Genomic DNA, 14,432 nt, shown 5'->3' with positions numbered 1-14,432 from the left:
ATCTTATCTTTCTAACATCATTTAATGTAAACAAATCGTACTAATACAACACAAGATACACATTACTAAAACCCTCGCTTGGAAAAAATAAGGGATTTCTTTTAACTATACCTATTATATGGATCATTCCACTAGGAGACGGATTTGACTCAAATTTGGTACGTGGTATCATTGATAGTCATTGACTTAGTAGTAATGATTTGATTGATAAAAATCATAACGTTTTTATGTACTACTTTATTATAAAAGAATATGTTCGATAAAATCTTATTTTATTCATTTTACTATTTAAATGAAATTATGATCTATATAAATCACACAATTACTCTAAAGTCCATGATTCTACCACTCTACATACATTTTTTAAAAGCTTTATAGGCTTTCCTTTTTTATATGGGTAAAAAAAATAATTAAAATCTAGCGACTTTGAAAAATTTAAGGTAAAAAAAACTAAGATCATGGCCAACTTTTTTTTCATCGTAGTTCTAAACTTAAAAGATTTATTATAAGAAAAGTTTTTTTTAGCTAACTTTTCAATGATGTATTATGTATCAAGTACCACCATTAAGGTCATATCCAGCATTTTTTCTCTTGAAAGTATTCATAGCGAAACTTATGACACTTATATGTCCCTAAATTAGAAAAAGCTTAGAAACAAGTATCAATTTTTTTTTAGTAAAAAAATGTAAAGCCTTAGAGCATCAATAAATATTTTGAAGGGAAAGCCGTAATCTAGTGGCGCCTAATCGAAAGAACATCAAAAAAATTATCTTATCTAAGATAAAAGATCCAAAATTAACCTAACAAAGAGCTCAGTTTATAAAAAAAATATATATGTTTTTCTAAATCTTTAAAAGAAAAGACCTCAAAATAAACATTTATCTTTCCCCGTGAAAGTCGTGTAAATGTAATACTACTTTTCAATCTCATCAATTAAGATTTTTTTGTATCATGGAAGATACTTTAAGTGTAAAGATTCATACTCATTACTGGTTACATAGAAGGTAATTTACTCATCTATAAAATTACATTTATGGGTAGTGTCGATTAACAGGGGTCTGATTCACTTGTATTAATGAATGTGTTTATATTTATAATGTAAACATTAAGTAACACATTATTTTTTTCTTAGACGAAGTAAAATATTTACAACGTCTCGAAGTCAAACAATAATTTGAGAAACAGAATCACTTTTGTAAGATGTTGTGCATAGAATCTCTTACTCTTCCATTCAAAAAGAGAAATAAATAAGACACTCATGAGGAATATAACTTTATTTTTTGCTTGTGTTCGCAATTTCAAAATCTCCCCCTGCATACATCCTTTGTTGCTAGCCCAATGTGTGTTCTCTCCTTCAGAATTAAAGAAAAAATGCTTTGGAAAATAAAATGGGTTGTTTAAATGACCAATTAGAAAAAAATATAACGCGTACAATTCTAGCCATAAAGATGGCTGTGACATGTGAGACTATGAGACTTCATGCTTAAACTATTTTTGGACTGGACCAAGCATATAAGCAAAGTGGCGATTCGAAGCACATCCGATCAAAATTTCTCCAAATTTAGTTTGTTATACGACAACTTTTTTTCTCCGCTAGAGGTGTTGAAGATGCTATGAACATTACTCTATAAGCTGATTAGTCTGCAATAAAAAAAACTTAATTAAAAAAATAGAAAAGGTATTCAGTATTTCACCCATAAGTGCCGAACTTTTTTCACATAAATAATGCTTATAATTTTGTTATTTGATACCCATAGAACACCAATATGTGGGGGAAAAAGGTTATTTTTATCCAACTTTTATCGAAAATGGACTTACTATATATAGTAGGTTAAGAATCTACATAGTGCATCTTTGACAAGTTATGAGTACATGATTAAAAGCGTAAATAATAACAAATATTTATACGCAGTTGTAGTATTTTAATTAAATATGTACTACAATAAAGAAAAAATAACAATTCCAATATGTTTCTGTTTCATATTAACAAAAAATTTCAAGGAATGGTGTAAGGAACAAAACATTTTCACACAAAGCAGAGCCTCACATTTTATGTATTGCAAAGATGGTTTTGACTTGCGTTCTGAAATAAGATTTTTTTTTTTTTGTTTTATTTACCAAGAGGTGCAATTGCTGTAACAAGTGTTACAATCTATTTTTCAAAAGCACCCTTCTACGTAATTACTCAATACTTAAATGTTCTCTCTTCAAGAAAGAACGAAGTAATTATAAAAAATTGAAAAAAATATTGATAACGTTGGCAACCTCAGCAATAATCGCTCCCTAAAAAATATTTAGGATCTACAACTTTAAATATATATAATCCCCTTCTCATGTCTTTTTTAATATGAGACACTGAACAATATCTAAGTACACACACTCGTTGCTAAACCTATTCATTATTACTTATTACCTCCGCCAACAAAATTGGACGACGCCTATATTTTTTCCCTGTTAGTTTGTTTGTTAGTCATCATGATTAGTTTTTAATCAAACGTGGCAAGATAATTACATATGGTTACAGTAAGAGGCCATACAATTTTGAGAGGTCAAGGTCAATGCAAAAAAAAAGTTATCTTTTTTTGCAAGGTTAAAGAAAGAGGTTTTGTGCTCTAGAGAGTACCTTTTCTTATATTTATTAATATGCTGCTCTGAACTATAGCTACACAGACTCGCTGTTGGAAACGAGTCATCCACCGACCTACAGACAAACTTTACGTTGTAATTAATAAAATTTAATAATAATTTATATCAGAAACTCTTAAATTTTTAGGTTTATCGACTGTTTTTTTTTAGCAAATTGTTCGATTACAGATTTTATATTTTTTTAACGTTCTTTTTTCTTTTTCTATAGTTAATTTATTGTTTGGGTTATTCTTATGCTGTCGTTGTACTCAAGAGTTTTGTCAATAGGAGAGTATTGAGCACTTTGGAGTGATGTATCTGCAATCCCCCTCCACTCCCATAAATCTACCCCTCACGCGGACAAAGAAATCTCTTCATACTAACAGATACGACGTTTTGCTGCTTTGTTGCATATCTTTAGACTGGAATAAAACGATTTTTGGGTAAAGAAGCACATCACAAATTATAAGTTCCTCTAAAAATTCAAAACTATGTATATCATGTTGTTGTTATTACTGCAAGTGTCAGGCACAAATCACACTTTATGTGTCAATAGGAGTTCAAGTTAGTAACCGTGCTCAATGAAGCGTGAAACCCTCTTGTGTGTATTTCTAAATACATTACTTGTAATTATAGTATTCTAAAATATTAAAAATCAGTCAAAGCATAACCATAGGGGCTTTTGTGAAATTTTTATAGTTATCGTCATGGGCGTCGCTAGCCTCTTTTTTGGGGGGAGGGGAGGGCTAAAGATTCCTCAAAAATTTTATCAAATGCATATATAACACATGGGCTGAAAATTCCCGGGCTTCACACATAGATAGCTCTATTTTTTTTTTTTTTTAATTCTCTTCATTTTCAGTAAGTACCAACCTTCAAAAGACAGCTGTCAAAATTTAATGGTAATTAGTTCTTTAGTTTGTGAGTTATTGTGTTATGTAATACTCTATTTTTGTTATTTCCAAAACAATGGATCAAAAACAATTTCATGTTTTAAGTTTGGCAAAAAATACCGTTCAAACTAAGCAATGGCTTGAAAAGTGTTAGATATAGTAATTATACATATTACAATTTAAGAAGAATGGAGTTGTATATATGTATATTCTTAGAAATGTGAAAATTGTCGAAATTCTCGGGAGTGTAAATCAAAAAGTAAAGAAAATGACGACAAATCTCCTGTCTGAGATCTTTAAAAGAAAATATAATGCTTCTTTTTCAACATTATGTTATTAAAGCAAAGTTTGTCTCTATGTAATTTGTACATTCAATTTAGATGTACGCAAAGGTAAAAATCTAGTATGGAATGGTATTGTTAAAAAAAATCAACTGAAAGTCAACATGGGAACCCTAAAACTTGAAGAATGTTTTGGAGGAGAGAAAGAATAATGATCATGACGTTTCGTTAGATCAGCTACAATCCCCTGTGACAAGAGAGGAAGGATAAAGTTAAACAAGGATATCGGCAAGAATTACTCCGATATCGATCTCCAATTCTACTTGGAGTCGAACAAGAACTTACAATTATAACTCTGCAACAAATCTTCAGGGTTACGCTCCGTCTTTTATGAACACACACTAATGTTCAATCAGATTATCAATATAATTGAATGTTCACTACTACGGAATTAAATAATAATGACAACTCCTATGGAAAATAAAACTCGTTTTTTGAACTACCAATAGCAAATTAACGGGCCAGCTAAAAAACATACGGGATTTGCATGTATGATAAAGAGGGATGATTGATGAAGCAGGCCTCACACACCTTAAAATTGTTGCGGGGAAAGAAGAAATCATTTTATTCTTTGAATTTTCCTTTTTTAAATATCCAGGAATCAAAGAGAAGAGGAGTTTTCAATTAATCTCCAAATATCTCCAAATAATAACTAAACAGTACATCTGGCCTACAAAAAAAAATGTTTTTGTGCAACAAGGAATTTTTCAACTATTGAACACGTGTGTCCCGTTTCTTTAGTTGGTTTGAAGTTTTAGGTTCCCCCACTTGCAAATACACTGGTTGCACGACTAGTCAATGAGCCTTTTGAAAATAGATACACGATTCCAGATCCGTAACCAGAGACGTCTGCAGGATTATGCATATATATATATTTTTTAAAGGGGGGGGGGAAGCTTGATTAAAATTACAATTTTTGGAAAAAAATTCCATAAATTTAATTTCAAATATTAAACTTTTTAAAAAAATTAATCAAAAACTACATTTTTTGTAAAAAAAAGTATAAAAATAATTTTTTTGAAATGAATATCAAATAATACATTTTTAGGAAAAAGATTTCAAAAATCTATAGTCATTTTCAAAAAAATTAAAAATCTACAACTGCTTACCAAAAATCAAATTTTTTGGAAAAAATTTCCAAAAATTAAATTTTATATTTTTTGTAAACATTTTTCCAAAAATTAATTTTTTGTAAATATTTTTCCAAAAATTAAATTCTATATTTTTTGTTAACATTTTTCCAAAAATTAAATTCTATATTTTTTGTTAACATTTTTCCAAAAATTGAATTTTAAATTTTTTGTAAAAAAATTTCAAAAATCCACAGTTATTCACAAAAAAAAATAAAAAAAAAATAAATTCACACCTGTTTACAAAAAAATCAATTTTTTGGCAAATAATGAAAAAATTCCAAAATTATATTGCAAATAAAAAAAATTAAAATTAAACTTTTTGTAGAAAAATTTCAAAAATCTATAGCTATTCACAGAAAATTACATTTATAAGGAAAAAATTTGAAAAATTAAATTAAATTTCAAATATTAAATTTTGTAGTGAAAAGCAATAAATCCTTGGGGGGGGGGCTACAGCCTTTTCAACCTACCCCTTGCGGACGCCCCTGATGCTTCCCTCCTCCTCCGTCCTTATAAGCACTAATCCTTCTTGATTTCTCATTATTTTTTTTCTAATCCTTAGTAAAGATAAAGACTAAATGTAAAGTAGGAACAAATATTGTAAAAACATAAAAGGCTTTAAATATTTAATGCGGCAAAATCTCCAAAAGGGAAAATGTATATGGCAAAATTACTAGCGGCGAATAATGATATTTGCTAAATAATAGTCGTTATATTTTTCATTTCATTGATTGTTTTTTTTTTAATGCAGTTTGTATAATAAATGTAAATATTTTAATATTGAGTGATTAATGATTACGGTGCAGTGTTAATTTCGTCATGTCTTCTTCATATTTAACCTTTTTTGTATTTTGTGAAGAAAATTAAAAAAAATCTTTTAGTCACAATTTAGGTACATTCAAAAAGTATGTTTCGTTTCGTCCCGTAATCCCCTAAAAACATTATATGACAAATACATTTCGTCTAACCATAGCTAACAAAATTAACATTAGAAATGTGCTGAGTGCATATCTAATTTATGTATTGTTCATGCTTGAACCTTGGATGTAAGTTATTGATCTGTTTGAACTTCTTCTTGTTCTAAAAAGTTGCAAGGTTTTTTTACAATTATATGCTCTTAATCCATAGTTATAATGAAAGGCGCACACACCATTACGACCTGAGCTCATTTTTGATAAATCCCTCATTCTTCCACTTGAACGTCCACGATCCATGTTCTTCCTTAAACTGCAAATTTCTTCTTTCAATTCTGACAATTCCTTCCTAAGATTTTTCAAATCTTTCTCTTTGAACGGAAAAGAATTATTGGATGCCTCCAATTTCATCACTCTATCAGCCAGTTCAGACAAAACTTTCAAGTTAGTATCCTTTGGTAAAACATCCAAAATGATTCGAACATTTTTGGGAAGTTTATCCAAAAATATTTTCTTTAGTGCAGATTCATTCATTTGATTATCACTAACTAGTTTATCAAGTTTACAAAGCTGTTGTGTAGGTTTCTGATCCCCAAGATCTATACTACTTAAAATATCTTCCTCGTCATTCATTTTGACCCCTTCAATGAGAACTTTTTTAATTTGTGTATAAGGCTGGTCCGGAGGGATCTTTACAATCAATTCTCGGATTCTTTTTGCAACGTTGGGTTGAATGGCTGAAATCACATAGTAATACTTTGTAGTTTCGAGCTTAATTCCTCTAGTTGCAAATTCAGCTTCAACTTGCGCAAACCACAATACTGGATCATTAGCCGAAAAGGGTGATAATTTGAATGTTATAGGAGTTTCCACCGTAGCCCCCGTTCTTGAGTTTAACATCCTGTGCGTAGATTTCTTGGGATTATTTATTTTTAAAATATCAAAAATGGTTTGGTTTTCAAAGAGACACCATGTTCTTTTGTGAATAGAATTGACTCAATACTTAACTAATGTATTTATAAAAGTCATGTACTTTCTATTTTGGTGTCGTCAAGGAGAGCATATGACTTATGAGTTAAACCTCACTGGTATTAAAGCACTGGAGTATGCATTTTATTTTGCAGGCCGGAATTTTATAAATCTTGTTTTACACTTTACTTAAATATGTTATTGAACGCAATTAATAATTTTTTTGCTTTCTAATAAGGTTATAACTTACAAAGGCGTCTGCAGGATCATATTTTGGGTGGGCTTGGTTTTTGGATTTTTTTTTCTTTTTTTTTTAAATTTCAAATATGAAAATTTTGGAAAAAATGTATCAAAAATAATAAATGATGAAATAGACATGACGTATCAAGTGAGACGAGGGAATCGACACCTGATAAGACTATGCACTGGGTACTTGTCTTAGCGATACACCGCCGTTTGAACTAGTTTTTTTGATTTTTGAAATAGACTGTGTTTGAAGTTTATACTGGGAAGGGCCAAGGGTTTTAAGTTTTACACAGATTGCTTCAAGCAATATTATTAAACATTGGGGATTTTTGAGTTTTCCAATCTCTTTTTTTTTTTGTAATAAAAAGTATTAAGAACTCTAAAATGAGATTTAAAATCTTCAGAACGGCACAAACCAAAAACAAAATCAAAGAATAATTAATTAAATATTATTTTGTCACTTTTAGTGTCAAATTCATTCCATGGCACCACAGGAAATTAATTTGAAAAAAGTGGAAAACGCTTCACCCTAGTATACATTTGATATCGTATCACAATACCTTATGATATCAATAATTTGTGACAATCCTACTATATACACACTACCTTTCTATAATTAAAGCATTAAATTATTCATCGAGTATGAATAATCTATTTTAATATTTATATGTACATTCACAATAAATGAATACGAAATAATACATAAAGCCAAAAAACAAAGTTACTAAACGCTCCTCTTAGCTTGAGGAGATATATGGTCGTAGATAAATCCTTTTCCAATGCAAGGTGATGCTTTTTATGATACTACAGATGCCATCACATTATCATTTTTTTTATTTTCTCTTATGCCGTATGTAGTGTTGGATCGGAATAAAAAATTGAATTGCTGCACTAATGAAATTAGTCAGTCATTGGACCAATCCTGATTGATCTATTATGGTAACTACAACCACTGAAATGACGTAGTTAGTAACTACGTCATGAAGATGAAGACCTTTGAGGATTGTTTACAGTCTACACATACATAGTGTACATGTTTCGTATACAGAGGGTCTCAGCTAAAAATGTTTTAGTATAGGTGGCTTTGACATTATAAAGTTTGGGAAACCCTGGCTTTTGAAATATTATAGTTATCGTATTATAGAGCCCCACATGCTTAGTAGCGGATATAATGCACCCCACCAGGTCACCCTTTTATTTACACCGTCTGGTGCTTATAACCACTTTTCCAGATCCAATCAATTGACTAACATTATGATTATTCATTTTCAAGCATTCTATTGATATAATGGAGAGGGATAGAGGAACATCATGTAACAAACTATTCTCGAAACCTTTCCTTACAGTAAAATTATGTAGATGGAATATTAAAAGGTTGTAAATACACCAAAAAAATACAACAAACGAAAGTAAGCACAAGACCCGAGAGCGATAAGGAATATATTGCGGTCTTGGCTCTACTCTGTCAGTTCCAGTTCTAGTGGTTCAAGAACCGGAGTCGCTAACACCGCTATACCGATAAGGGAACAACCTTACCACTATCTTGTACAAATATTGATGACGTGATCTTTCTTTCCCTACTTTTTTTTAAGCTTTATAATCACCTTCCTCTTTTAACATCCTTACCGGAGTGTCCAAGATTTTTTATTAATACATTTATAACCTATCTGATTTATGTAACTCCATTATCATTTGACTTAAAATGAAAGTCATATTAAAAATATGTAAAGGGCAAAATAAAATATTGTGTAACAGGTCCTCTTTTTTGGAAATCGAATTACGAATTTTTGAATGGATTGACGTCATAGAGAATAGTAGCTTGAGTAGCCGGTATTATTCAGAGTTATAAGGCGTCAACCAACAAACAAAAACAGACAAACTTTGCTTTAATAATATAGATATATGCTTCTCTTTTCTTTTCTCTTTAATATTAAGCACTTTCTTCATTAATATATATATATATATATATGAACTATTTGATGAGGAAGAATGGCCACTAGGGAGCCCTCCATCCAATCTAAACCTGACAAGATTAAAAATTGTAATAACTAAGAGAAAATTGCGCAAATAATCAGATTTTCAGTTTTTCAATCGATTTTGGAGCCTTTCCTCCTTGTTCCTTGCTCCAAGACATCAGTGATTTATAAAGCCTTTCATGACGAATTACTAAATATTTAACGAATAGATTCTTCAGAGATTCACACAATGGAGCTTTTTAACTTTTACTTTTTAGACACAAGATAGATCAACTCAAGAAATGATGTCTTTTTGCTGCCAATCTAAAAAAAAAAATAGTGGCGATTTTCATTACTATTCATGAGTACACATACTTGTCATTACACTTTATACTTAGGTCTTACCTCCTCAAGAGCGAAATAATATAATCGAAGGTGAAAATCCAGCGTGGAATGGGCATGTTAAAAAAAAGCGAAAATCAACATTGTAACCCGAACAATTTGAAGAATTTTTTGGAGAATCATGAAAGAATCATGCTCATGACGTGTCATTAGATCAGCTACAATCAGTTTTGACAAACGAGAAGGAAAAAAGGATATAACCAATGACATTTGCAAGAATTACTCTGATGGCAATCCCCAATTCTACTCTGAGTCGAACAAGAACTTACAATTATAACCCCGCAACGAATCTTCAGGGTTACGCTCGTCTTTTATGAACACACACGAATGTTCAATTACATTCAATCAGATTTTCAATATAATTGAATTTATTTAGGAAACTTCTCAGGAAATAAATAATAATGACAACTGCATAGGAAAATAAAATCGTTCTACATACTACCAATAGCAAATTAACGGGTCAGCTAAAAAACACACCGGATTTACATGTATGGATATACGAAATAACAACTTAGTCATCATATTAATACGTGTATTGCATGTAGCATCGAGCGTGCGCTTCAAATTAAAAAAGAAAAGTATACATATATTCATAGGGTATAATAACAGTATGTAAAAATGAACAGTGAGGATTTTTTCTTTTAAGGAGTTACCTTCTATAAAAGTAAAGGAAAGTTTGTCTCTTCATCTATGCCTAATAACTCCGGATAATCCTGGGTACTACCCCTAGTAATTAATATAAGAACCCTTATCTAGTGTTGTGCCAGTCCTTATTTAGAAAAGAAGTGTACAGTCACCTTCAGTTCAGTCTCGATCCAGTCCAGTTCAGTCCTAGTTACTTATAAAGTTCGGTCCTTGATTACGTCACTCAACTTAATTTGTTGATTTATTTCTCAGTTCTTGTACTTACAGTCTTAAGGAAGACTAAATGCACAAAATAGGACCACTCCTACTTCTGTACTGATCCGGACCAATAAGTAAGGACAGATACAGCACTAGATAAAAGTATAAGCTGCCAATACTATTTCAGTATAATACTGTTTTCAATGCATCCTTACTCCGGACTATTACCGGCACAACTGAACACTACAGTCCCGTCCAGTATAGTCTCGATCCAGTACAGCTCAGCCCTAAAACTGATTAAGTTTGGTCCTTGAGGATATCACTCAACTTTATTTCTCATTTTTTTTAATCAGTTCTAGTACTGAAGTCCGAAGGACCGAGGGTGTTAAGGACTGGTTTTAAGACTGGACTTGGCCGAATAAACAAGGAAATTACTCTTTTATTAAGGTATGCTCAAAATGGATATCTATAGAAATGCTGAACTGTAATCAGAGAAAACTACAAAACTTGATTGTGGAGAATGAATCTCTTCCTGCTTTCCTCTTTGTACAGAATACAAACATGGAGTTAGTGACTGAGTGCAGACAGGGCTTTACAATTAATATCAGAAGTAATAAAAGAGGAGGCAACAACTTGTTTCTTCTACTCCCGGCGTGACAACCAAAATCATTAGATGAATGAGAGAGAGAGGAAAAAAGAACGGAGTAATTTACGAGAACAAATAGAAAAAGAAAACGAGTAACATGAACTAGTTTATGTATATGGAATGATTAGAGAATTTGTTTGCTGATTGATGGCTCTAGATTTTTTCTTTCATCCTGTTAGTATGTTTTGAGTGAAGACGTCCACAATTGCTATCAATGGGAGGAAAAAGGGAAAAAATAGAGGAATAACAACAATTATTAGAAGTAGACGTAGTACACGTAGATTTTTTAAACTTTGAATACTACTTAATATCAGGGGCATATATATATTTTTTTTTGGGAGGGATTCTTGGTTTTCGGATGATTTTTTTTTTCAATTTCAAAATTAAATTTAAAATATCAATATTTTTTTTAGAAAAAAGTTTCAAAAATTAAATTTCAAATATAACTTTTTAGGAAAAAAATTTTAAAATTCAATTTCAAATATTAATTTTTTTGAGAAAAAAATCCAAATCCACAGTTATTCACAAAAAGTTAAATTTGTTTTAAATTTCAAAAATCTATAGATATTCTCAAAAAATTTCATAAATCCATAACATAAAAAATTAAATTTTTTGAAAAAATTTCAAATATCAAAATTTTTTTTGGGAGAAAAATTAAATTGTTTGAAAAATTTTTTTTTGTAAAATTAAATGTGTAATTTCAATTTTTTTTTTTGTAAAATTAAATTAAATGTGTAATTTTAAATCTTTTGATTTTTATTTTTTTAATTAAATGAAATGTGTAATTTTAATACTTTTGAATTTTTTTTTTGTAAAATTAAATTAAATGTGTAATTTTAAAATTTAAATTTTCTAGTAAGGACGAAAAATTGCCCCTCCAACTCACCCCCTGCGGACGCCCCTGAATATAATTATTAATTTATTTGAAAATATTGCATAGGATGGAAGACCGGAACTTCTTGCAGGATCCGTGATGACAAAATAACTTGTTATTTATTCTATAAAAAATGTAGTATTTACGTTTGTATACTTTGACAAATTATCGCCAGTTTATATCAAAAAAAATATTCTTAGTAACCCTTTGGGTGTGTGGCAAATTGCACTTAGAGCAGAAAAAATTAATCGTCACAATGAAAGAATATATTTACACTGGCCCACATATGGCTTGAAACAAATAAAAGTTCTAAACGATAGCTAAATTTCTAGGATGTCTTAAATCATCTCATAAACATGATTCACAGCCTATAATTGAATCAAATATGTCCATGAAATATTGGCCAGTATATGTACATTTTATATATATATGTTTAAGAAAAAAATGAAAGGGGATATTCTCCTTTTCTTGAGTTTGATCAAGATTGTTTTTATAGTGACGTGTAATATATATCATTATTCATTTTTTTAGAGGAATATCAAAGAAATACTTCATTCTACTTAGTTGTTTATTATGAGAGAAACACAAATATATTCCTTTGATTTGACACTATGCATACTGGAGATATACGTTATTACTAGTGTTGGGGATCGGTCTGGGAAATCTTAGACCGAAATGATAGCTTTACCATTTTAACTAATTCGGTTCAACTTCGGCATGGACCCGTCTAGTCGTCAAATTCGGTCTACAAAAAAATCCCACGTCCTTTTTAATTGTTGGATCGGTCTAAAAAACAACAAAAAAGACTGCAGTCCTATCAATCTGGTCTAATATTATTTGTGGGCACTAGGACCGATCCTCATCGGTCTTTTGTGGTAACTATAACAACTGAAAGGACATAGTTACTAACTATCTCCTTTCACTTGCTCAACATATCTTCTTTCAAGAGACAAAATACCTGAAGTTGAATGTTATGTATTGTCTTTTATGTGCTTTTATCTAATGACGTAGGGATTTGTTTTTAATTAGATAGTACCTTTTATTTAAGTAGATTTTACGTGTTTGTACATTTTATTAATTATGTACCCATTTTTAGTTTAATCCCTTAAAGAATCAATATATTAGTGTATGATTGTACCCCCAATCTGAAGGTCTTTGGCTAGAACTCATTTTGATCGGTTCTAGCTATCATTTATTGTTTTCTTCGTTTTTATATTATTCAATCCCAGCTATATGGTTAGTTAGGGCCGTTGCACTGAAGAACCGGCGTATCGGGCCTTAGGATATTTAAATGGTAAACACAATTGCACCGTTAAAAAAAGGTTATAAGGGTGAGGGGGAGAATGATTTGTTTGTCACGTATTTCTTCGAGTTTCTTCATTTTCTGCAATTTAACAACCCAATAGCTTTACTAATCCATTTTGTATTATATAATTGTAAAAAAGTCTTAATTTATTATCCTTATATTATGAAATGTATTATTGGATACAAACTGCAATCAAACAAAATGATCCAGAAACTTTTTTTTTATGTAATGGCTGAAAAAACGAATTTTTGAAAAATAGTTTGTTTGAATAAGTTCATTAACGGATTTTAATCATATTTGTTAAATATTTATCAAATATATTAAATAGAATCAGTAGCTTTTTGAAAAACATAAGTGTTGGGGTTTGATCTTAAAATCCTAAATCCTTATGAATTTTAGTGTACTGAAATTTAAGGAAGTTCGATCTAGATCGGCTCGTAAAAAAAAACTTTGTTCTGAATCAGTCTTATTTAAAATTAGGTATACATAGATTTTATAGAGGAATAGTGATCAGGAGCGTACCCTGGATTATATTTTTTGGGGAAGGGGCTAAGTTTTTGGATTTTTTTAATGAAAAATTTAAAAATTAAATTATTTTTGGAAAAAATTTCAAAAATTAACTCTAAAAAATAAAAAAAAATCAGAATTCACAGCTATTCACAAAAAATTCCAAAATCTTCATTCTACAGCTATGCACAAAAAGTTCAAAATCCATAGCTATTCTCAAAAAATTTCAAAAATACACGGGGTTTCACAAAAGATTAAATTTTTTTCGAAAAAAAATTCAGAAATTAAATTTTTTATATTTTTTTTCAAAAACCCATAGCTACTCACAAAAAAATCAAACTTATAAAAAAATTGAAATATTACAGTTTTTGAAAAAAAAATTCAAAAATCCACAGCTGTTAAAAAAAAATCAAATAATACATTTTTTTAAGAAAAAATATTTGAGAGGCTACAGCCCCTCCAATCCACCCCCTGCCGATGTCCCTGGTGATGTACTGTTTAAGATTGTGAATTTCAACCTACAATAATGTTATGTGTTTCATAAATCATATTAGCACAACTCAAAAACACGGATAGGGGTGAAACCGGTCCATATATTGAGCTCGAAAAAAAAAACATATCGTAGTTTGGACCGAAATATCGGTCCAAATCGGTCTTGAGCAGAGTCTCAACACTAATAAATATTATCACACTTCCAAAACACTGCCTCTAAAGATTGTTTGGTGTTATCTAATAATACGAGACATTTAAATAAATATTTATGTATTAGCAGTTATTT

At 30.1% G+C, this 14,432-nt stretch overlaps 1 protein-coding gene across 1 annotated transcript; it reads right to left on the bottom strand.

The window, feature by feature from the left end:
* Positions 1 to 6,008: 6,008 nt before the first annotated feature.
* On the bottom strand, positions 6,009 to 6,806 carry LOC139905286 (uncharacterized). The gene has a single exon (XM_071888114.1). It carries the CDS (start codon positions 6,804 to 6,806, stop codon positions 6,009 to 6,011), a length of 798 nt encoding a protein of 265 aa, XP_071744215.1.
* Between the last annotated feature and the right edge of the window lie 7,626 nt (positions 6,807 to 14,432).

This window comes from Lepeophtheirus salmonis, chromosome 5 (assembly GCF_016086655.4).
Source record: "Lepeophtheirus salmonis chromosome 5, UVic_Lsal_1.4, whole genome shotgun sequence".
In the NCBI taxonomy this organism is placed as follows: Eukaryota; Metazoa; Arthropoda; class Copepoda; order Siphonostomatoida; family Caligidae; genus Lepeophtheirus; species Lepeophtheirus salmonis.
The sequence above is the reverse complement of the archived record's forward strand: the minus strand, read 5'-3'. Positions and strand labels throughout refer to the sequence as shown.

Coding starts and splice junctions, on each gene's coding strand:
- LOC139905286 (XM_071888114.1), bottom strand. CDS start 6,806: ATGTTAAACTCAAGAACGGGGGCTACGGTGGAAACTCCTATAACATTC.